General features: G+C 41.2%; 1 protein-coding gene across 2 annotated transcripts; it reads right to left on the bottom strand.

The window, feature by feature from the left end:
• Positions 1–15: 15 nt before the first annotated feature.
• csnk1da (casein kinase 1, delta a) lies at positions 16–22,121 on the bottom strand. Of its 2 annotated transcripts, XM_040049205.1 has the most exons (10): positions 22,046–22,121; positions 11,480–11,590; positions 8,247–8,395; positions 7,826–8,054; positions 7,570–7,740; positions 7,327–7,475; positions 6,769–6,937; positions 6,567–6,676; positions 5,695–5,753; positions 16–3,001 (listed from the first exon to the last, which is right to left on the bottom strand). In XM_040049205.1, the coding sequence occupies exons 1-9, from the start codon at positions 22,119–22,121 to the stop codon at positions 5,706–5,708; spliced, it is 1,212 nt and encodes a 403-aa protein (XP_039905139.1). In that variant the 3' UTR covers positions 16–3,001; positions 5,695–5,705. The 2 variants fall into 2 exon arrangements, with proteins under 2 accessions (XP_039905139.1, XP_039905138.1); XM_040049204.1 differs by lacking the exon at positions 5,695–5,753.
• Positions 22,122–23,465: the final 1,344 nt, after the last annotated feature.

Raw genomic sequence — 23,465 nt, forward strand, 5'->3', positions numbered from 1 at the left:
CCACACACACACACATACAAGTACTTAATTTATTTAAACAATTTTAAAATACACAAATACAGTGGTATTACAAATGAGGAGCAAAAGTTTTGAGGTGGGAGTGAAAAGAAACTATTTCCCATGATCCACAGAAAGATGCATTTTGGGACATGAGCAACCATCTCCACAACGCACAGTTCAAAGCAAAACTGACAAAAGGAGAACTGCGTGAGGCAGACTGCAAAATCTATCCCATGTAAATTGTACTTGCATTTATTATAGCCATCAGTGAAACGAACAAGTTAATGCATCACTTTTTTGATTTTCAAGCCCACAGGTGAAGTGTATGAAACAAAAACTGCCTTAGCGGGAATTCTAATGGAGTGAGGCATTCCCATTCCCTCCATACACTGTCGTCATCATCCAAAACCAGCGGCTCATGTGGACCTGGTAGACAAAGTAGGCGCATCCTATACACAACGACGAGTACAAAATACCACGACAACCCCTTTCCCCTTTAACTACAGAAAATCGGCCTACGTTACATTGCAATCAGTGTACCACATCGACAGTTTTCTACTTTAAAATGTGCACGATTCAGACCGAGCCACAGAGAGGAGCCGTGCGTGGCTTTTAGTACCACTGGGACTCGTCCAACCCGCCCCGCCCACCTTTTTTAATTAATACTTGCTTCATTTGTCTCCAAAATCATCCTTTTTAAACCAATCCTGTCCATTTTCTACACAAACTTTCACATTATTTGCCAGACCCTCTGATGTGGGTCAGCACCAGACTGAAACTAATGATCTTTATTTTCTTTAAATCAAGCTCCTTCTATGCCAATTACTTTTAAAAGTCATTGCAACATAGGCTGCACAGTACAATTCTAAACTGTGAAGAAAAAACAAACAAATGCAGGATCAAATACTACCAGGAGGTACAAACTGAGGCCATGACATCTGAAGAGTTGTGGCATTTTTTCATTTTATCTTTAACTTGCTATCGGCAGAATGGATCCCAGCTTGAGGAAAGTACATTACCAGAATCTACCTTTTTAAAAGGTAACCTCAGTAATTTAGTCTTTAGCTCACAGAAAGTTGCGGCATTTGCAAAATCAGACTTGAAGATGGTTTAAACGTACAGCTGTTTTTCTCACACGTAAGACACGGCAGCACAGTCGGCTCAGAGACGCCCGCTGTGTTTAGGTGACCCAGTGCATTCTGGAGGCAGCACACACTGGCGGGGAACACACTGGAATATTAGCTGCAATCCAACACCACACGCACGGACTGGAGAGTCGGCAGGTTAAACAGCAGCTAATGTGTGATCTCTACTAGGTGAGGGCTGCAGGTGCAATCAGGAAATCAGGTTTGAGGGTCAAAGCGTGCTTTCACAGTTCAAGTAGCTGTTCCACCCTCAGACCTAAACATCAATTTGTTAAAAAACTGTGAAACACCCATTTAAGGCAAATCAAAGACACCTTATCCAAGCGGCTTGCGCTGCACTGTGCAACCATGATGTAAAATACTTTGCGATGTAACAAACTGGGTATCAGTAAAATCCAAGTCATTAAACTGCCTTGGAGCCTTTCCTCCAATGTAATTAATCCTTTAAGTTTCTGTCTTGCAGTTCTGCTGCGTTTACTTAAAACGTTTGAGAGATTCGTTTTTGTGGCTTCTACTAGAGACACGTGGAGACAAGGAGGCTGCAACATCCTGTGAATTCTGGTTGAAATCATCCATGAGTGTTTATTAAGGTTTACGAAGAAAGCTGTCAAAGTACGCGTGAAAAACAAAACAAAACCTTTGGAAGCAGATGGACAGATGGTCTAGAGTGAGGTTGAGGAGGCAAAGGAGACAAAAAAGAAAGAAATACCCTCAACATGTTTATCCCACAACCATTTGAAGCTTGTACAACCCTAAGATAACCCTAAGACAGAACCACACAAACACACAAAAACCACATCACTATGCACTGAGTTTAAAAACAATTTCATCCGTTCGGTGCGGACACACCAGCCTCCAGACTAGATCATCGTTTCATTCACAGCTTTTCCCACCGCAGCCACAAACCTGAAGACACACTATATGTGCTGTATGGTTTTTTTTGGATTTACTACAATGTCCTGGTTGCAACGCACCTGAGGTGGACGCAGACAAAAACAAAAACCCCAAAACATCTACTCATACCATTGGGATCATTGCAAAGAGAACATTAAATCCCCTGTTAATGTAACTGTAGAGCTAAACCTCAAACACCTAAAATACAAAATAAAAGAAAAGTATGTCCACTTGTGGGATTTAGACAGTCTTTCAGGACACAAAAATAGAGTTGAGGCACTGCTCTTCAACACTGCCACGATGGATCACGTGTCTCTGGTAGTTTTAATAAATCCCACAGGCTAATTTTGACAGCTAACAGACATGTCATTCTCTCTTGTGAAGTCTGACCAGCTGGTGCAGTACAATTTCTCTTAATGATTAAAAATAAGTAAAAACAAAAAGTTGGGGGAGAAAAAAACAAAAAAAAAAAAAAAAAAAAACAGGAAGATGATGCCACAGAGAAGTGAATCCATGGCTTCATCAACAGCAAGGGGGAGGCAGGAGGAGGAGGGGGGGGTTCCAAATCTTCCCACGGAGAAGAAGAGATGCTGCGGCTGCTACTTTGCCCAAATTGTTGTTAAGGCAACCAAACCGTACTCCACCTGCCCATCTCTCTGTCACATACACACACTCACACTCATTTCTGGCTGTGCACCTCTTCTTCTGTCGAGTGAACAGGGGAGTAGCCAGATACTTGTGCAATCGTTGGTAAGTCCTCCGTGTAATCTGCAAAGTCCTGTTCATATGTGTAAGTGTGTTGTGTGTAAAGTGTGTGTGTGTGTGTTGTGTGTAAAGTGTGTGTGTGTGTGTGTGTGGCTGCAGGTGGTGCATGTTGAGGCCTCCATGGTGCACAGCTGGATGAGAGGGTTTCACCGAGGGGCTGCAGACTGGAGGCCGCTTGGTGTGACCCGGGACAGAGCCTGAAAGAAAAATAACGTCACAGTTTGAGCAGGGAGCACATCACTGGAAGTTACAGTTACTGCATGGTTACTATGATGCTACAGCCAGCAGCCTAGCTTAGCGCAAACACTGCATACTAGAGTTCTGCTCAAAACCTTGGGCTAGAATGAACACTGAAATAGCCCATTTTATTTTATTTATTTTACCAAATATCCAATATGTTAATACTAATAAGATTCAGTTAATATTAAATGCCCCATCATAGTTTGATGTAGGCAAGGAGCAACCTCAGAGGCTAAAAAAATAAAGACGGCAAGAAGTGCCCACACGGCAGATCCTCTCCAACAGTGAGCCATAACACTCCTGTGTTAAAAAGGCTAACGTTATATTTAAAAGTGAAAATGTTTACAGGCTGATACAAACACGTGGACGTGACTGCCTTCATTAACAAAAGGAGGAGCTGTAACACACAGCTAAGCCTCACTTTCACAAAATTTTCCAAAAAGTGTACTTTAGTTTCACTGAATTACAACTAAAGATTTGATTCATTACTTGGCACCAATTACCAGATATCTGTGTCTGTGGATTACAAAAGTCCAGTTTCAGCCCAGCCTGCTAAACAAGCTTGGCTGTATTAGCTGATAACCACTCTCACCCACAGACAAACCTGACTCCAAAAACAAATAAAACAAGATGGCTGCAGCCACAACACAACAGTACAGTCCTGAACTTTGCAGCCCCGAAGCAAACAGGTGACAGCCTGTTGGCTACATCCACCCATGCAGACCATGCTTGCATATTTGCACCCTTGGAAATGAATATGATCGTCACTGCAAAATAGACGAGCATTGATGAAGCTTCTGTGTGCAGAGCTGAATCTAAACTGTGTTTGCACCGTTTCTCTTGCCCACTCATTCTTACATTCTGTGTAGAGGAGACACTGCTCAAGTAAAGATAGCATTTGGGCTTGATTTTAGACTTCAGCAGGAAATCTACATCCCAATTTGCAATGTAGCTGGAAACGCCACTTCCCCCTACACCACAACCTTCACTGTTCAGGTTGTTGCAGGCTATGTCGACCTGACGTGTGATTACATTTCCCAGGAGGTGCGCATCAGCTTCTGGTTCAGAATCAGAATACTTTATTAATCCCGAAGGAAATTAGGGTTACAGCAGGCAGCACGCTAATGGCGCATGCGCACTTACAAAGGAACCTTCTGACCAACTTTACACAAACATCACATTGGGGAGACATGTCAGAAAGGTAGGCTGATAGGAAAAAAAACAACAAAAATACATAACATGAGGTAAGAGGAGGAGAAAAAAAACTCCACTCAGACTGAGCTCCTAGTGGGAGAACAGTTTGATAACAGAAAAGACACCTCAGCACAAAAAGCACATGACTATCAATACACCATAGAAACACAAGACAAGCAACAGGGGCGGGTAAAGGGTGAGAGAGAGCCGGTGTAGACAGCGCATCCGGTCCTGCAGCATGTCTGCGCTGGTCCAGTCGACCGCCATCTTCCCCGGGAGGGGACAAGCATCGAAGGCGTTTGGAAAGGGAGGGGGGATCAGTGTGTGCATATCAGTGTATGTGTGTATGTGTCCATAGTTCAGCTGAGACAGTGTCCTTCGCCCTGCCAGGCTAAGTAAACAGTCTTCCAGCCAACCCAGGTGGCCTTGCATGGAATGGGAGGAACAGACTAAACACAGTCGTTATCAGGGTGTTTTGTTTGGCTCCAGCCTTGAGACCGCAGCTGGCGCCGCATGAAGTGATGGTGGTTTTTACTTTAGTGCGAACAACTCATATGAATTTCAAAGCTGTTCTAACAGTCCAACACTGGTCTCTCAATCTCCCGTTGGAGAGCCACGAGCTTTCTATGATGTTATCCAAACTTACGTTCCGTGATGTTGTCATTCTTTTTGCCCAAAGAGCAGATTCTGAGAACTCACGACCGCAGTGCACTTCCCCAAGATTTGATCCAATTTGCGCTCAAAGGTGTTGTTCGAGCTAGCCCCTCCAGATGTAATCCAGTTTTTCACTCAGAGGTCTTGTTCTGAGTATTCACGGCAGCCGTGTGTTCTCCAAGATCTTATCCGTGCTGCACTCAATGAGCCCATTTTGAGAAACTCACGCCTCTCCCATCGTTTCAATCCCAGCGGGCAGCCTTGTGGGGGTTTGAACAGCCGGTTCCGCTTCCTTAATTCTTCGATAAGTCAGGGCCAAGCCAGCTCCGATCAACCAGAACCCTGTTACCATGGTTCCGAATAGGTAGATATCTTCAGCACTCAGGCTCACCCGAGCCCAGACTTCTCGTTGAGAAGGGGTGTCAATTGCATTCAGAGACCAGTTGATCAAATCCATAATTCCTCTTTTAGGTTTTAGAGAACAGACTGTGAGAGAGTGTTCCAGGGAAAAGTAATTCAAAAAACACGAGACTAGACAAGGACACAAGAAGCTAAGCAAGGAAGATAAGGGCAGGAGAGGAGAAAAGTGCGACCGCCTTCGCTGAGAGCCAAAAGAGAAGTTACTTCATAAGTTGCGATGCAGCTTTCCCACTGAAGTATAATTCACACTGAAGTTTATGTACTACTTTGGCTGTGTTTCCCTGTGAATATACTCTTGTATATATGCTGAAGAAGCCAGTGCAGCAGGTACAAACTGACCAATCAGGAGCCAGCCAGAAGCATAAATGAGCTGGATGCCTACCTAAGGACAAATCACCGGCCTCCATTGGTTGTCCTTGGAAACACTTCTTTGTTTTTGTTCTGAATAAACAAAAGTTGCATTTAACTTTCCTATTTTCACAGACTTTGTGTTCTATATTTGAATTTTCTCTTCATCATACTGCCACAACATTAAACGAATGCTCCATAAAGCTATAGAAACAAGTTAATTATGGTTCATTTTATTCATGGATAAATGTAACTAGTATGAAACTGACATGCAATGTCTTATCCCATGTCTGTGTGTGGGATAATACACAGAAATGTTTCACTTTTTAAACACTCGATTAAGAAAAAAGAAACAAAAACGTCAAAGTGACTGGAGGAGATCGATTCTTTTCATTTGTTCAGCAGTTCTCCACTTTGCCCTCTGGGGGGCGTGGAGGTCCACGCAAAGAAGAGAACAAAGGACTTAATGAAGCCTTTAAACAATGACCTCCTTTGCTCCATGAGTGCTTTTACGCTTATTTTACAAACTGGGAAGGACTGTGTCAGTGGAAATGAATCAGTACAGATACTGTTCAGTTTGAACAGAGGGAAAAGGAGAACATGTATGCATGTGGTGTCTGCACAAACACTCTATGTTCTCTTATGCTAGACGCTTCCTGTTTTCAGGATTTGTTGGGCAACTGAGCACAAATGATTCAAGTTCTTCTTATTAACTGACACGCAATCATAAAGTCCTCCCAGTAAACCGATTGTTTCTAAAGACAATGTTTTATGGTCTGCCAACCTGCACAGCGTGTACCCTGCTACTCAGTCACTTGAGATATGCCACAGCCTAAAGAAATGTGGCTGCAAACAGCTGTCTGCTGTGGATTTTCAACATGATATTTGTAACGCAGTTCGTGTTACCTGTGAGGACATGCGGGATGTTTCCTGGCGTCCTGTCAGGTCTGACGAGGAAATGTTGACAGGGGCTCCCCGATGAAGGCGCATGCTCACCTTCCTCTCCTTCTCCATACCTGAAAGACAAAGAAAAGGTACAAGGGTAGGCTGAATATTTCAGCAACTGTTTAAAGAGAAGGAAAAACAAAACATTATATTTTTTGCTCACCTGTGTGTGAGGCGGGGTTGAGCGGGGAGGGGGCTGCAACTTCCTGAGGGGCTCTGGCTCTTCCTGAGGCCGAGGCCATACCTCTGGCCCCGGGGTTCCTGCTGTGCCTCATTCTCTCATCCCGTTCCCGACGCTCCCGCTCTGCATCCTCCACGGCCCTATTGGCACCCTGACACACAAGACAGCTGAGGTTATTAACCTTTAAGACAGCTGCACACTTAAAAAAAACAAAAAAAACAAAAACAAACATGCTGCATGAAAATGCATCTAGGCAGAATACACAAGGCCATTTAACAGTGGAAGGTCAACTTAAAATTATGTTACACAACATGTTTATAGCTGCGTTTATGTCACTGAGAATGCTGATGTTCCAGTTGTAAACAGAAAGTACACATCACCCAGTTCTTCTCAAGTTTGACTCATATTCTGCTTGCCAATGAAATTCCTAAGAAACACTGTTTTTGGCACAACCTTCTAACGAAAGCACTTATATAATTAAAGTAAGACAGTAGTGAAAAGCACAAAGAAAGTCTTCTTAGATGTGAAGCTATAACTTACAAATTTCAGCATGTTCCAGTCAAAGACGTAGTCGTAGGAGAATCCCTGCCTGTGGAAGAGGTTCCTGAAGAGCTGGCGCAAGTATGAGTAGTCGGGCTTATCGTCGAACCGCAGAGACCGGCAGAAGTTCAGGTAGGTGGCAAACTCGGCTTTGGGGACAAAGAGATGTTTAAAACATTAGTGTTGGCTAACACTCTGATGTGGTGCCTTTATTCATAGGTTCATAAGAGCACTAGAACCTACACGGGTAGCCTTTGCAGAGGACCTCAATGGGTGTCGACATTTTTTTCTCGCTGATGCGTTCATACTTCTGCCTCTTAGTGGCAGCTTTAAGGCCTTGCCAAGGCAGAGACCCCAGGTTGAAGTACATAAGGACGTATCCCAGTGACTCCAAGTCATCCCGCCTGGACTGCTCTGTAAATGCAGAGAGAGGGCCAGGTCAGTCGGGATCTGGACGAATCAGAGTTATTAATCATCAGTTTGTGGAGGTCTGTCTTACCAATGCCCAGATGTGTGTTAATGGAGGCGTAGCGGGCGGTGCCTGTCAGGTTCTTGTTCTCGCGGTAGGGGATGTGTTGGTGCGTGCGTGCGTCACGATATTTCTTGGCCAGGCCAAAGTCGATGATGTAGACGAGATTTCCCTTCTTGCCCAGGCCCATCAGGAAGTTGTCTGGCTTTACGTCTCTGTGGATGAAGTTCTTGGAGTGGATGTACTCAATTCGGCTGATCTGGAAGGAAAAACGGTGGTTAAAAATGAACACAAGGGGTCATTCCAGGAGCTTAACCAAAGTAGATATTTGAAATCAGTGAAGAGATTAAACCGTCCTGCACTACTGTACATTTGTGATGCATCTTTAACATCAAGTGTAGGACCAGCATTCCTCATTTTATTCCCTTTCTTTTTCCTTTTGGGAACTCACCATCTGGTCAGCCAGCAGCAGGACTGTCTTGAGGCTGAACTTGCGAGAGCAAAAGTTGAACAAGTCTTCCAGACTGGGACCCAGCAGCTCCATCACCATCACATTGTAGTCACCCTCAGCGCCACACCATTTTATCGTTGGAATACCCACTGCAAGAAATGTAGGGAACACAAGGGTTACATTTATAGTTTGGTTTGGTGCCATTTTGTTCATGTTGGCACTTCAGTGAGAACCACAAGCTGACACTAAACTGTAATAACTTGATGAAACTGCAGCCACTATTAAGGCTGGAATGTGCAAGTCCTCAAATCAGAATCCTAAAAGTCAAATATAGGACTTTACAGGCCTGTGTAAGGAAGCCAAAGGTCAAGCGTGTTTAGTACTGACAGCTGTGACTCCTCCACAATCACGTCTTCTGTTAAAGCAACCCAACAGCAAGTCTCATGGTTGCACACACATTAACACATTATGCTCATAATTACATGTTTGTCAATATGCTATATGGGGCAGTGATCAGAAAAAACCAGAATAACAAACCTTTGGTAAACTAAAACTAAAATTATTGTCGTTTTTGGTTTCAAAAACTGTCTGCCATAATGTGTCAATCTGTGATGCAAGCATGCGGTTTGATGTTGGGTTGTTTGCAGAGGGGGACCATGGGTAAACCATTTTTGATTAATTGGCATTCACTTAGAAAGTTTGTAATTTCAATCCCATTTTTGTGTTAAGGGATTAAAATTACAAAACTTTCTCCTGAAAGATTTCCCTCCTTGTGTGTTTGCATAACAGTATTTCTACTCAGTTTTTATTTTTGTTGTTTTAAACATGTGCACTGGTGAACACGTTTCAGGGTTAAATCTGCTGAAGTCTACAGACGTATGTGAGTCTGATCAACCGTCACTGCTGATGGCAGTGTTTAGCAATGATGTCAGGTCTTCACACTATGAACTTGTGCAATGTCATTTCCCTTTTCTGTGGATCGTATTACAGACAAGCTTGTGTGTTTTGAGGTTTTTGAGCAAACACAATTAGTGCAGCGCACATACACACTTTTCTGATTTCTGTCATGAAGGGGTTTTTCCAAGTAAGCAAGTCACACTGTGTACATGTAAACAGGAAATGCATAACACATTTACTCTGCATGCATTATTTAGAAAAAAAAATAAAAACTTCCTGAAACAAACTTATACAACTCCAAATAATAAAAATGGCTCGACTCCTGCCCTCATACACAGAGGCCAGCTGGTTTCGTAGGAGCCGGTGACCCTGCCAAGGCGAATAGGCCATCTGGCATTTCCTTCTACAGGCAAGCGGCAACAAAATGCTGGTGCTCAGCAACACACACACACAGCATAAGCTATTTATATACATACAAACACAAATACATCTCACAGTCTGAGTCGGCTACTGTGCCCTAATAAATCTAACTATGCTGGAACTAAAATACAAATGCATGTGGGGACATAGTTGTGCATACGGACAAACTGCTGACTTCTAAAGTTTACTGTTTTAAAGGCAGACGCCAGTAGTATAGACGACATGAATCAATAAGTCACCAAAGAAAAATACATTTCAAAATGTACATTTCATGCCACACAGTAATAGTGTAGTAATATACAGTATGAGGTACAGAAATACAAACATGCAAACAAGTCTACCCCAGGTATGATGTTGCAGACACTACCGAGCTGGCAGAACAATTAAACTTTACCCATGCTTACTGACTCAAAGCAGCAAGTCCTTTCTTGCTTCTTTCACGTTGGAAGTGTGAGCATGTTTCAGAGTCAGATGTTCTTTTCCTTTGCTCTTGGTACCTTTGCAGTGGCACAAGGGGTTCTATAAGCTACACTAGTAGTTGGACTATCAGCCAGTTAGCTACACTGAATGATCACTTTGGTTTAAACTAAAAAAAAAGAAAAAAAAAAAAAAAAAAAAAAAAGAAATCAACAGGAACCATTCACGGTGTCTATCGACATTAAACAGTAAATATTTTTCCCCAAACAGAAATTTCTCCTAAATACAAACTATATGCAAATCTTTTTTTTTTTGGTTTCTTCAACACCAACAGGAGATAAGTACAGCTTTATGTTTTTATCGTGCCACGATACTGTGCAAATTTGAATATTTTTTAGTATCAGTGGTGCATTTTGAGGATGGCCCGCTTCCATGAAAATGTAGTTGTAACCTGTTACCTAATACGATAGAAAAAAGGTGTTACTTGTGTTTTTCCAACAGTCTCCACATCAGTCCTCGATTTATGAAGCTTGAACTGTAAAGAGCTGTAAGCTTTACTGAAGTAAATAACTCTCTCTTGCATGGCTCAACACTCGTGTATTTATCTTTTATGTGATTTAAACTCTTAACGTTAGTGTGTACGTGTGTGTGTGTACATGTCTATACATAGGAATAGTAGTGGTAGAATAGTTATGTTAAGCTATATAGTTTATGTCTTGCATATTTCCACAACCATATCCATAATCACATACTGTGTATGCTACTGTTGTATGTAGTGTATTATATTACTTATTTTTTATTTGTTTGTATTTTATTTGTATTTTCCTTCTGATATCTGTTCCTGAGCTGAGGTAATGCAAAAATGTCCCCGTTGTGGGATCAATTAAGGTCTTATCTTATCCTAATCTCTACTTCTTGTTTAAAGTCAAAGTGGTGAAACAACAGCTATGACAGATGAGTTGAAACTGTATGACCTGTGTGCAAAAATTACAGGAAAAACTGACGATCCAACAAGTGATTTGACAACAAGGTACACGAAGAGGAGATACTAGCAGCTGATGATGTGAGAGCCAATGGTAAACAAATGACTCAGAGTATCGCTGGAGCACTCGGTAACTGTACTCCATAATGTCAGATAGCCCAAACAGTTCATGGACAATTACAATGCTAATTTTATGCTTACAAAAAACTGGTGTCAGAAGAGATTAATAGAGGGAATGGAGGAAAAAGGAAGGGAAAAATCATTTGGTGTGTGCTTTAAGCACCCAGCTATTGGGTGGTGTTCAGTTCAGGAGGGTCACTTTAATAACAGAAAAAAATGAATGAACAAACACATCCTTTACCAATGTCTACCAGACAGCCAGTACGGAGCATTTTCTTTGTGGTTTATAATGACAAAAGTGTAAACCAGCCTCCATCCAAGTACTTTAAAATGATGAGGAACTTGTAAAAGCCGCATGGATGCATGTGTGTAAAGTGAGTGTCATAGTGTACAGTACCTCCACCCTGCATCATCTTGTAGATTTTGCTCTCTATGTGGAGCTGTGGGTGTTTGGTCTTGACACATTCCAATTTGATGGCGACCTCCTCTCCAACAGAGATATCAGTACCTGGGCAAAACAGCAGAGGGGTTAGCTGCATGAAGATGCATTACACATTCAGTCAGAACCTATATTTACCGTAATTGTCGGGCTATAAGCCGCTACTTTTTGCACAAGCTTTGAACCCTGCGGCTTTTAGTCAGGTGCGGCTTTTCTATGGATTGTCCATGATTTTCGTGATATCGTAAGACGATTTGTTTTGTTTGTTCCGCTGTTGTACGGCACTACGTTGCCTGGCGGAAGGATCGGGGTTCAAGAGTGGTATGTTGGTCACATGTCCATCCGCCAGGCAACATAGTGCCGTACAAGTAGCGCGAAAAACAAACTTCAAAGTAGCGCTACGCATTCAGCGGGAGGCGTGGATGACCAGCGGCGATAAACTTGCAAAATGCAAGTTATGCTCAACTCCACCTGTGGATTCTGACAGCATGGAAAAGTGTGGAAACATCCACGATCACCAACGGATTTCGAAGGGCTGGACTGCTGCATGATGAAGAGGAGGACACCGCCACGGCCCTTCAGAGGGTGTTCGACTCTGACACTGACAACGAGGATTTATTTGGTTTTGAAAGTGACAACGAAGGAAAGAAGCTGAGAGTGGATGACGTAGCCATCCTGAGTAGGGATGGGTATCGTTTAGGTTTTATCCGATACCGGTGCCAAATCGGTACTTTTGAAACGGTGCCGGTGCTCAAACGGTGCTCAAACCGGTGCTTAAAGAATGGAGAACACAAAATTGGTCCAAAAACCTCTCATGTTTAGCTGTTTTCCACTTTTTCTTTGGTCATTTTAGCCTTTTTGGCCAGGGTGAAGGGAGTATCTGCCATCAAACAAGAGGACAGCAGCATGTAGCTATGATGATGTTTGCTAGTTCACCTTACATGCATTAATGTAATAACGTGGTTAGCCTACTCAACGTAAATTAGCTACTCACGCAGAGAAGAACGGCTGCTGCTGCATCATCATCTGTCATCATTTCTGCTACACTGGCAGGGCTAGGGGCCAGGACTCTCCTCTTCGTGTTTTTGGGGGATGTTGCATAACAGGCAACCCACCCGCAGTAGATGTGCACGGTGTGAGGTCTCGCAGCAAGCTATCAAATACGGCGCATTTCTGGGCTTTTAAAAAAAACGCTATGCGTCACCAGGTGTTTCATCGGATTTGAGGTGTTACCTCCTTTGACAGTATCACAGTATCAGCTTAAAGCACTTGTTGCAGGCTGCTGAGTTTGCATATTTTGCTATGAAGTACAGCTAGACTTTTGACCGCTTCGCCTTGGACATTTGTAATCTGTAGCTCTGCTCTAACAGAACGTACGTACCTGGCCCCGCCCTACTATCCTCGCGGAAACGTAAAATGATTGGCTAGAATCTAAAGTGTATCACAGCTCAGGAAAAAAAAGCACCGAAATAAGCACCGAAATGTGCGCTGCTTCGTCTGGTTACTACCGTTTATGTCAGAACCGGTGCCATCATGGCACCGGACACCGGTACCCATCCCTAATCCTGAGCCTGTTCGTTTCCGACACTGGAGGAGAGGACTTTGGTGGTTTTAGTGCGCAGGAAGATGGTGGTGAATGACTGACTTTTCTTCTTGTTGAAGCCGTGTCACTGCACCTGAGCCTAAAAGGTAGTCCGGATCTATTTTTCTGGTGTGCTGTAGGTTATTGTTATGTACTACATTTGTTACTCATTTATGAAGCACAGTACATGTGCAAATATGTACCCATAACTTGTTTTTCAAAATATTAATAAAAGGGGTGTGTCTCCAAACAGCCATCTCTTTCCTGACAATTCGCTTTGTGCATATTCTCTTACATATGATAAGTCAACATTGAAACACCTGCGGCTTTTAGTCAGGTGCGGCTAATGTATGTACAAAACAGGATTTTCCCCTGATTTTAGCTTGTGCGGCTAATATTCAGGTGCGCTTTGTAGTCCAGGAAATACGGTAATTAATAAAACCCAACAGTATCTAATCAATAATATGAACAATGGGCACTGCGTCAGGGGTTAACACAATCAAGGGAGTATTATTGTCATGTCAAAGTCCAACACAACTCTGTCATGGTTATACAATTTAATGATGAAGATAACGAATGTCGTTTTTATTATCATCATCTTATTTTCCTTCATTTATGTCGCTTTTCCAATATGGACCTGGGCAATAGGGCAGTAGGAGTTACAACAATACAACACATTATATAGCAAGAAACAAATACAAATGATATTCAGTACAGACAAGTGGATACAAACACGTGAATCGTACAAAATAACCGATTATTGACAGAATGATGTAGGACAGGACAGCTAGCAATAACATGAAAAGCACAATGACAGACAGAATCCAACTTCCTTAGGTCTGGCCTGCTGCAATTTTCAGCTTTACTGACAGTGAAGAAATGACAGGAAAGTGGAGGGAGAGAGAGAAAGGGGAAGGGCCGCGGGTCGGACTCAAATCCGGGCCGGCTGCTCTCAGCCATACATACAGCCATACAGGCCTGGCCGCCTGCTCAAACTGGCGCCCAGGCCTGGTGCATTTACAAAGAGCAGATCGCCATAATCCAATAAAGGTTAAAAAAACAAAACCTTTAGAGATCAAGTTTCCTCACTTGGACAGAGAAACAAGATTTAGTCTTAAATAATGCCTTTCAGTGTGAGTTTTAAATGACACATACTGATCTGATGATATGCAAACACTGCATATCATTTGCATAAAAATAGGAGCAATTGGTTTTTCTTTATATATAGAGAGAAGAGCAGTGGTCCTGATATGGAGCAATAGTAAGGTCTTGTGGATATTGGGAAAAATGAGGAAGGGAAAAAGTAGAAAGTTGGACTGTTCTAGCAGACAAGTAATTTAGAAACCAAGTTACAGCATCAGCAGATAAACCAATATTGCATCATCAGCTGTTCCATAAGCCTCTGAAAATCAAGAAAACAAGTAACAGTCCATTAGATCAATGTCATTCACTAGTTTAAAAGCAGCAGTTAATGTGCTGCGTTGTCATTTAAAAGTTTGCTTTATCAACATGTCACAGAAAAAACATAAACCAGCGCTTGGCTGGTGGATGAAGTTAGGAAGCCCTGCTTGGGTACACAAGGAAATATCAGTGGTTATTAACACAGCAAAGCCAGCCAAGTGTAAGATACACCAGCCAATTTTGTGTACTGGATGTACTTGTACCCTGCTCTTCTTTCATACATCTACGCTCTTATTCCTCACAACTATCCTTACATTTAGATACGGTTTCACACAATCAAGCATTTTGGGAAATGGCTCTCAAACTGACAAACTCTTTTCTTCCCAAACACAGCCATAGAAGCCAGTTCCCTCCACATGAAAACAGCAACTGGACACCAGGTTATGTAATGCCATTACACACACTCTCATGCATACAGGATCTCACACAAGGAACTGTTCAATCATGTAGGCCAACCAATGGTGTATCAGACAACTCTAAATGATGTCATTCGGCTGGAACGAGTAGCAATCATGGGTGGGGGTGGGGCTTCCAACTTACACCATAACTGTTTAATCAAAGTTTTTAATACAAGAACAACACTAACAGGGTGAAGAGGACTTCATATTTATTTTGGGTTTTTTAAAGCTGCATGAGTATGCATGATGCACCTGCTGCTCCTCATCTATGCAGTTAAATTTGACTTTGATCTACTCCAAGCTAGCAATCCAAACCCACTGTCAAATCATTCAAGACAGTTACTTTGAAGTTTATCCAAATCGCTTGGTCATCTGCACTCAGAAATATTTTTCTCTCTTAGCATACATTTTCTTACATATCCTATAAAACTAGAAGCAGAACCAATGTTGCATCATCAATGTCACTTTTTCTCACCAAGCAGAGAAAATCTTATTATGATTTCTTTCAGATAACAGCATATTCTCCCTGCTCCATTAAAACTGCCACCTGCATTTGGCTCCTCCCATTTTTTCCTGGCCGATTCTTTTTAAATGTAAGTTCTCAGAACTGTTCCTCATGTACACACAATCCATTGTATCAGTATTTTAGTGTAACAGATACTGACTTCTGTTCACAGTAAACAATAATGCATTGTGATAATGCATTAACATCATACACTTTTCAGGTACATATCCCACTGTGGACTGAAATGCTGTAACTTGCTGTATGTGATTTAATTGACTGTGTGCACGTTAGCATATGCTACTTCCGGTGCGGAAACTCCTGTGGGGAACTTTGTTTCCGGTGTCCTAGTCGTGCCTGGTTTACGGTCCAAAACAAGTTAAGCAAATGAATGAATCAAGCGGCGATTTACATTTCTATAGATGTCTTGGGCATTTACTCAATATATCTGTAAATGATGTTCATCGACTTGTTGATATTTTTTCCCCGCGCCTCAGGGCAAAAGAGAAAATGGATTCAAATGTTATATTTCTCAGCTGTCCCTCGTTTATCGCGGGTGTTATGTTCTAGAAATCACCAGCGATAGGTGAAATCAAGTAGCCAATTTTATTTTTTGATGGTGCAAAACGTTTCGTGGACATCGTGGACATACAGTACTGCACTTCAGAGTCACACTGCTAGCGATCGATGCAGCGATTCTGTACTGTAGAGGAGAGACGTCACGGAGGAGATCGTCTGCAGCGATCAGGATGCAGGACACAATGTGACCTAAAAAAAAAAAATAAGCATGCAAACTTGCACTTAAAAAAATCTGCGAAACAGCGAGGTGAAAGGTGAACCGCGTTATTAGCGAGGGACCGCTGTAAATTTTAAGGTAAGTCACAACATATTCTTCGTAAATACTAATGTATAGAAACCCTTACCAGCAATCATTCATTTTTTGTGTGGCTTTTTTCACAGTTTGTTAACATGCTGTGTAGGTGTGTACTTGACTAGCTGATCTCGACATAATGGGGGAAACATCTGGTTTGACTATTCTTCACCTGTAGTTTGAATGCTGAACATTTGCCTGTTTGAATCATGAGACCAGTCACTATACAGAGATGTGCTTCTGAATGTGGACGATGTGTCTTCTGCATGCAGTAATGCAGTTCTGCTTGTGTTGAGTGATGTAAACAACTGATCGATCTAAACTCTTTAAACGTTAAAATTGATCATTAGATTTTTTATGACACAACAGTGGTGAGTGTTCCCACCTTCTGCTCTTTGTAACTTAACGCGATCTTTCCGTTTTCGAGTTTTGGATCCTTCAAACCAGGAAGTTAGCATTTTCTCGTGCACAGGGTCAATTGCATGGAATGTAATATACAAATATACAACATGTATATGCATGCAAATATGTGGATCCCAGGCAGAATACATGAGATCTATCTGGCACAGAGAACCCACAACAATCTAAATAAACATTTCTTTATGGATTTCCCTGCAGAATTAATGTTCTCCTATTTGAAATGCCAAAGTAGTTCCTGAACATGCAGTAATCTATTATTCATTGGTGGATTGATATAATTTTATAGAAATCCAATTGCATAGTTATGCAAAATATGTTTAGTTTTTAAAAACACACCCTTAGCGTTTCTACCCTATTAAAGCTTTCAGTACAACACAAAGACACTTAACTCGAAATAAGTATTTAATCCAGTATGTGCTCGGCCTCTTTATGGGGAGAACTAGCGTGTGTTTGACTGTGGTGTCTGCTCTCTTGCATCATAGGAATGTGATTTGCCTGGACACATTTCCTAGAGAATGTAGTCCCCCACCTCCACCCACCCACAACCCCCTTCTCTCAACCACATGGTCTTAAAGGCGAGGCTGGGGGGAATAGATGTGTTTGTCAGTGGAACCCCCCCCCCCCCCAAAAAAAAACAAACAAAAAAAACAAAACAAAAAAACACAGTGTGTATGTTTCTATCAAGTGCAGTCCTGCTTGTGAAACGTGTTCTGACATGTCTCTCCACACTGGCTCACAAACAAACACAGGCAGGCTACTGAGACTCTAAATATGCAAATATTTGACGAGATTTGCATAGAGACCAGCGCACAAAACTGTGCTGTAATGACTATATAGGAATAAAAACAAAACTCAGCATTAACACACTTTATAGAATCAAAGTTGTTTTTTGCCATAAGCATAATAGAAATATAGAAATATATTACAGACTACCATGATCGAGGCAAACAGGCAGAGAGTAAATCAGAGAAACTGACAGCACAGGCAACACGATCCAAGTAAAACCAGTCAGACCAGCAATCCCCAATAATGCTGAAGCATAGTGCAGCAGGTCTAAGCTGGCATTTCACACAGAAGATGACCAAGACTGCAGTGGTTCAAGTCTTCAGTGCGAGGACTCCATTGAACTAAGGCTTAATTTAGGCTACATTAACATATTCTACGCTCAGTTAAGAAGAAAAAAAAAAAAAGACTCAAGATTGCTCAATACCAAAGTTTCTGGGCTGGATGAGACAGCGTCAATATAGCTACTGTTGACACCATAACACGGCAGATGGGAAGCAACGGAACACGTCATCAGTTTGAAGACTGACTCACCGCCAGCATTAGTTCTGAGCACGTCTTAGGTTCTTTGTTATTATGGCAGCCTTATAGCAACCTCACTGTTATTTTTCCTTGTGTAAGCAGACCCATTCCTTTTGGTATACTCTACTGGAAGCTTTTCAAAAATCAAAAGCTGGGAAAATGTTAGACAAGTCTCAGGTAGCTAAGTAACAGGCTGAGGTAGAGTTTGGAGCTCTGAACACTTAAAAAAAAAAAAAAAAAGGTTTTATTCTTACTGATAGTGGTCAATAATGCGGTGTAAAAGAAATACATCAATGGTTAAATTTACGTCAATACAACGCATCATCACAGCATATCAATATGGGTAATTTTGTGACATTTTCCCACAAACTCACTCAAGTTTTTTCATTTCAACTTTGCACTGATTACGTACGAGAGTGTTCAGTGCCTCTGGGTGAAGGGGTGTGGTAATCGCCCTAAAATTATAAAATATTAGTCATAAATACAGAGTACAATGATACAGAATAGGGATGTCACAGAACCGATACTTATATGCAGTGTATGTACTGAAGCAGCAACTCTTCCAGATCTGAAGGGTATTCAGGTCATTCAAGTTACCACGATAGCGTTTAATACGAACAGGCAGAGCTAGCTATGAAGGTACTTTGCATTTACTTTGCATTTGTAAGGTGGATTCTTATATTAAAAATGCCACTAATAAGGCAAGTGTATTTACAAGCAGTCATTGTGAAACAAAAGCTCAGGCTCCATGCTGCTGTCAGAGAGGAAATGTATAAAATTGTTTATTTTTGGCAAATTTAGACCTACACCAAGGCCCCAAAACAACAGCATTATTTTAAAACCTCAAATTTGTAGACTACTCTAGTAAATTCAAAGCATAAAAATATTTTGCTGAAAGTAAGTATAAATACATTCACTTTAAATAACTCTACAGAAAGTCAATAAGTTGTATTTCTAAATTGTTGTTTAAAATAATTGTACAACAGAAAGACATAAAAGAACTTTGCCTAAGTTAGAATCTGTAATTGGCCACAGAACTCCAATGAAAGACCAACATTTCTGTCCATGTTTAAACTTTAGATATTGGCAGTACTTGAATGCTCCTTTTCAGGCGATACCAAACAAGTATTGACGTCTGGTGCTGTGATGAGGGGAAAACCTTTACAGTTCAAGGAGTTTGGACAATGATAAAGACCACATCCGGATTTTTGAACCGTGTTTCAACATGCACATCACCCAACAGATAACACAGCAAGAGATTCAAATGGAAGATCTTTGGAAATACAAGATGACTCAGACCTTGACTAAGCGCTTGTGTGCTCTGTGCATAACTGGCATTTTGTCGTGACAGCCTCTCAAAAGTGGAAAAGCTATTCTACCACTTGTACCCGAATATTTGACAGTCCACATTTGCGTCCAGTCACAGCACACAGAGTACAAGGCTTCACTCCAAGAGCTGACCTCAATCCTGCTAACAACAACCGATCTCTCGCACAATCCACTGCTCAGCCAAGCTGCTCACACATTGTCAGCATTATTAACGCGCTGTTTTCACACACTGTGTGGGAGCCTTAATGTGGGAATGACTGTGAAATCCAGTTGCCTAAACTGTCAAAGTTTCATTTTCTCAAGACTTTTAAGAATTTGTTTACTTCCTGGAGATTTTACTTCTCCAAATGTGTTTGACTTGTTCAATTCAATTATTCACTTAAAGTGCAAATTTGTGCTGTAAGACTTGGAAAAACACCTCTGCACAATGCGTGACTCTCTGTTCTGGCTGATTAACAATGTTACATCACATTATCCACCAGCCAATTGGAAGAGAAAAGAGGAAGGGAGGGAGAGACAAAACCACAAAGTGATTATGCAAGCAGCTGGCAGAGCTCACTATCAGTCGAAACAACGCATCACGTGGAAAGCAAACTGGATACAGTTGATGCATTAACTTCCACTTTGCTCTGTTTAAAACGTTGCGTTTTAAAAATAAATGCATTTATGAATCTGAATCTAAGCACTTTGTTAAACCTGCAGTCCACCCTGCATAATTTCTGATTTCACAGATTAAAAAGTCATCTGCTATACTGCAGAGGGCAACATGATTAAATCATGTACCGTAACAGCCGTCAGACACCAAATCTTATTCGTTTTTTTCCACAAAGAAAAATTTCAAAAACCAACAAGTCTGGGTAAAACGCTATATAAACTATGTACACAGGTTTGTCCCTACAGGAAACTGGGCTTGTTAACCAATAATCAAACACATACTTTATCCTTTCAAGTAAAATTTAAATATGAATAAACTATTAAGTCAGCTGCAGCTTAACTGCTCTAGACTGAGACCTTAACACACTACATGGGTTGGAAAAACCCAACACTAATTCAAGAAGGGACAATAAATGCTACTGGTGTAACTCTATATGTTGTGCTGTTTAGCATTTTATCATTTACTCAAAAAAAAAAAAAAAAAGATAAAGAAAAAATGTTACAAATTATCCTAAAAATTTAACAGAGACTGATCGTGTTGACTTTCATGTCATACAATCACAGGAAAACCACAATTCCAACTTAGACAGCAAATTCAAAATGCTTAGTGATTAAATTAAACTGATGATGAAACATTTAACCAATCATATGTACCTATCTCACTGTTTCCTGAGTAAGCGGAAACATTGCACTTAATACTGTGTAACATATACTCAATTGTTACCAAGTCCCAGCAGTCAGAGCTGACCATTTTCTCTCCTGGTTGATTAGAGCGCCGTCAATCACAGAATAGTCAGTCCACCACCAGAGAAAAACTCAAATGAATAACCTCTACATTTGTTTAGATGACTAGGTTTTAAGCTCAAAAATGTGATCAGCTGTTCTCCACCGCTGATGCCAAAAACCTCCAACATGGCCACAAGAGAACACATTACAGCAGCTGATGAAGCCCTGTTAGAGAATGTTTTTTGCATATTTATATTCATAGCTCAGTTGGAGAGCTCAAAGAAGATACACTTCCTCTGCCACTATAGACTTCCCCCATCACACAATAAATTATATCATTGCTAGCAGCCAGTATTAGTCCACACAGCCTGTGCAGTAAATAATATTCAACATCTACTGTTCACCTATGCCAGAGGAAGGACATCCAGTTCATTATAGTAAGGACTGATCCACCAGTAGTCCAAAAGTGTAGATGAAAAACTATATGAATGTGTACCTTAAACCAAACAACCAGTACTACACTCAAAGTTACCCCCGCCTGTCTCAGCAGGCCATAGAGCCTCCTTTGATCAAATGTAGTCCCAAATATACCATCCTCACAGATTGAATAACTAGGTTATCATTTTAATAAATAAAGATGTCTTCAAAAGTATCTATAGGATATAAAGGACCATATCCTCCTCACTTCTCAAGAACACTAAGGTAGTCTTTTTAGTGCATTTATGAACAAGAGGAGGAAATTAAACCGGTCTGTTGTGTTTAAAGAAGGATGTTCAGCTTAAGTAAATAAACGCTGGATATCGGTTACCAAAAAAGCTTAAATAAAAGCCTGTGGCCTGATCTGCTATTTTGTTCGAGACTATCACTGCTGCTGCTTCCAGGGGAGCAAAGACTGGAAACCTATACATTAGCTATCTATAGGCAGTGGACATTTAGTTACACAAGAGCCGTCAGTGTCAATTCTTATCGTTAGGACGATTAATTTGGACAATAATTGAATCTTGTAACAGAGAAAATGCTCTCGAAGTCAAACACAATGAAGAATGATATCGTTTATTATCAAATGTTTTATGGCAGCGGATGTCACTGCTAGCTCCTTTGCTACACAGACTGATAGCTTAGTAGCTAACGTTACTGGGACTAAACACAGAACAGCTGATTGATTGTGAGCTCGAATAGGAAACCCGGAGAAGATGACTTATTGTTAGAGACGTCTATATTATAACGAGACTAACAACGGTAAACAATACAAAAATGTTGTCCGCCAATAACTTACCTAGGTAGATGTCTCCAAAAGAGCCACTTCCAATTTTCCTCCCCAGTCTGTATCGGTTACCCACTCTCAACTCCATGGTAAGCAAGCTTCAGTCGGCTAGCAAGCACGCTCGCTAGCTCGGAAACAGCCAAAAACGTCCTGGTTTAGAGCTCAGCCTTATTTAAAAGCACCACAGCCAAAAGCATCCAACGCAAACGAGCTATTCAGGCGAAGGACTGACTCTTCTCTATGCTGTCGCCGGATGAGGTCGATACTCACAATCTTTCGCCTCTTGTTTTAAAGTATTCCTAACTTCATAATGTGACAATATGAGGTTCACTGGAAAGGTTAATCGTTGTACTTTCTGCTCCTGGTGTTTTCTGTGCCGATACACTTTAATTCTCCACGGATGAAGGCGGATTTTGAGCAGGTTATTTTTACGATTCTGCTCTGGTCCTCTTCCTCTGGCTGCCTTGTCTGCTCTCTGTGAAGACCCTGTTCAGCACTTCTCTGAATGTGTCTGACATCACTTCCCTGCAGGGTGAAGTGGGGGAGGACGCTAATCAGAGAGCCTATTGCTGTAGAGTTCCCAACAGATACCACTAACGATAACGGACCCAACCACATCTCCAGCCTTGGTAGTTTCTTCACTTTGAACTGTTACAAGAGCTAAATTTAAAAACGTTTGCTTTTAAATAACCCGGAAATACAGTGTAATGAAAAATAAATGAAAATCATTCACACGGGACAAGAGTGTGAGGTTTCGCCTGATCCGTAGCCGCCATTTTTACCTTCTCCGGGGCTCTGTGTTGTTGCACCTGTATTTTCCGTTAGAGACTAATCTTTACAAAGCGAAAGAGTCTGGTCCTGCACATAAACAAAAGATGTACTCTTTTGTCCAGCTGGCCACTGTCCACCTTCTCATAAACAAATTAAACAAATACAGTCTTTTGCTGTATGACATGGTAAAAAAAAAAAGAAGAAGTCCTAAATAGATATTTATGTTAAAATGAAACCGTTAATACAAAATGTTACTGATTGGGCACTGAGTTTAATGTTTAATCTAACCCGTTTCTTAAAAATTGTTTAAAAAAATAAAATAAATTAGATCATCAATTCTTTTATATCTGTTTGGTAATTAACAGTGGCTTAAATTGAGTGTTATCAACTGGATTTTGACGCCTATAGGTTTCGTATATCGAGCATAGTGACATCAAAAAGTACAAACCAGATTTTTTTTTTTATCACATTATATTAAACAGCTCCCACGTTGTCCAGCTTTGTCGTTTTAGTTTGTGAAATTGGAATGGAAATGAAAATGCCGATAAATTACCAAAAGGTGCTTTGCTAAAAGAAATAACAATACCCATTCCACTTGTAAAATGTGAAGGAAGGGCAGTTATCAATAAGATAAGGATGGAACTATGGCAGAAAAGATAGT

Source organism: Simochromis diagramma, unplaced genomic scaffold (assembly GCF_900408965.1).
Source record: "Simochromis diagramma unplaced genomic scaffold, fSimDia1.1 OVJJ01000517.1, whole genome shotgun sequence".
Lineage (NCBI taxonomy): Eukaryota > Metazoa > Chordata > Actinopteri > Cichliformes > Cichlidae > Simochromis > Simochromis diagramma.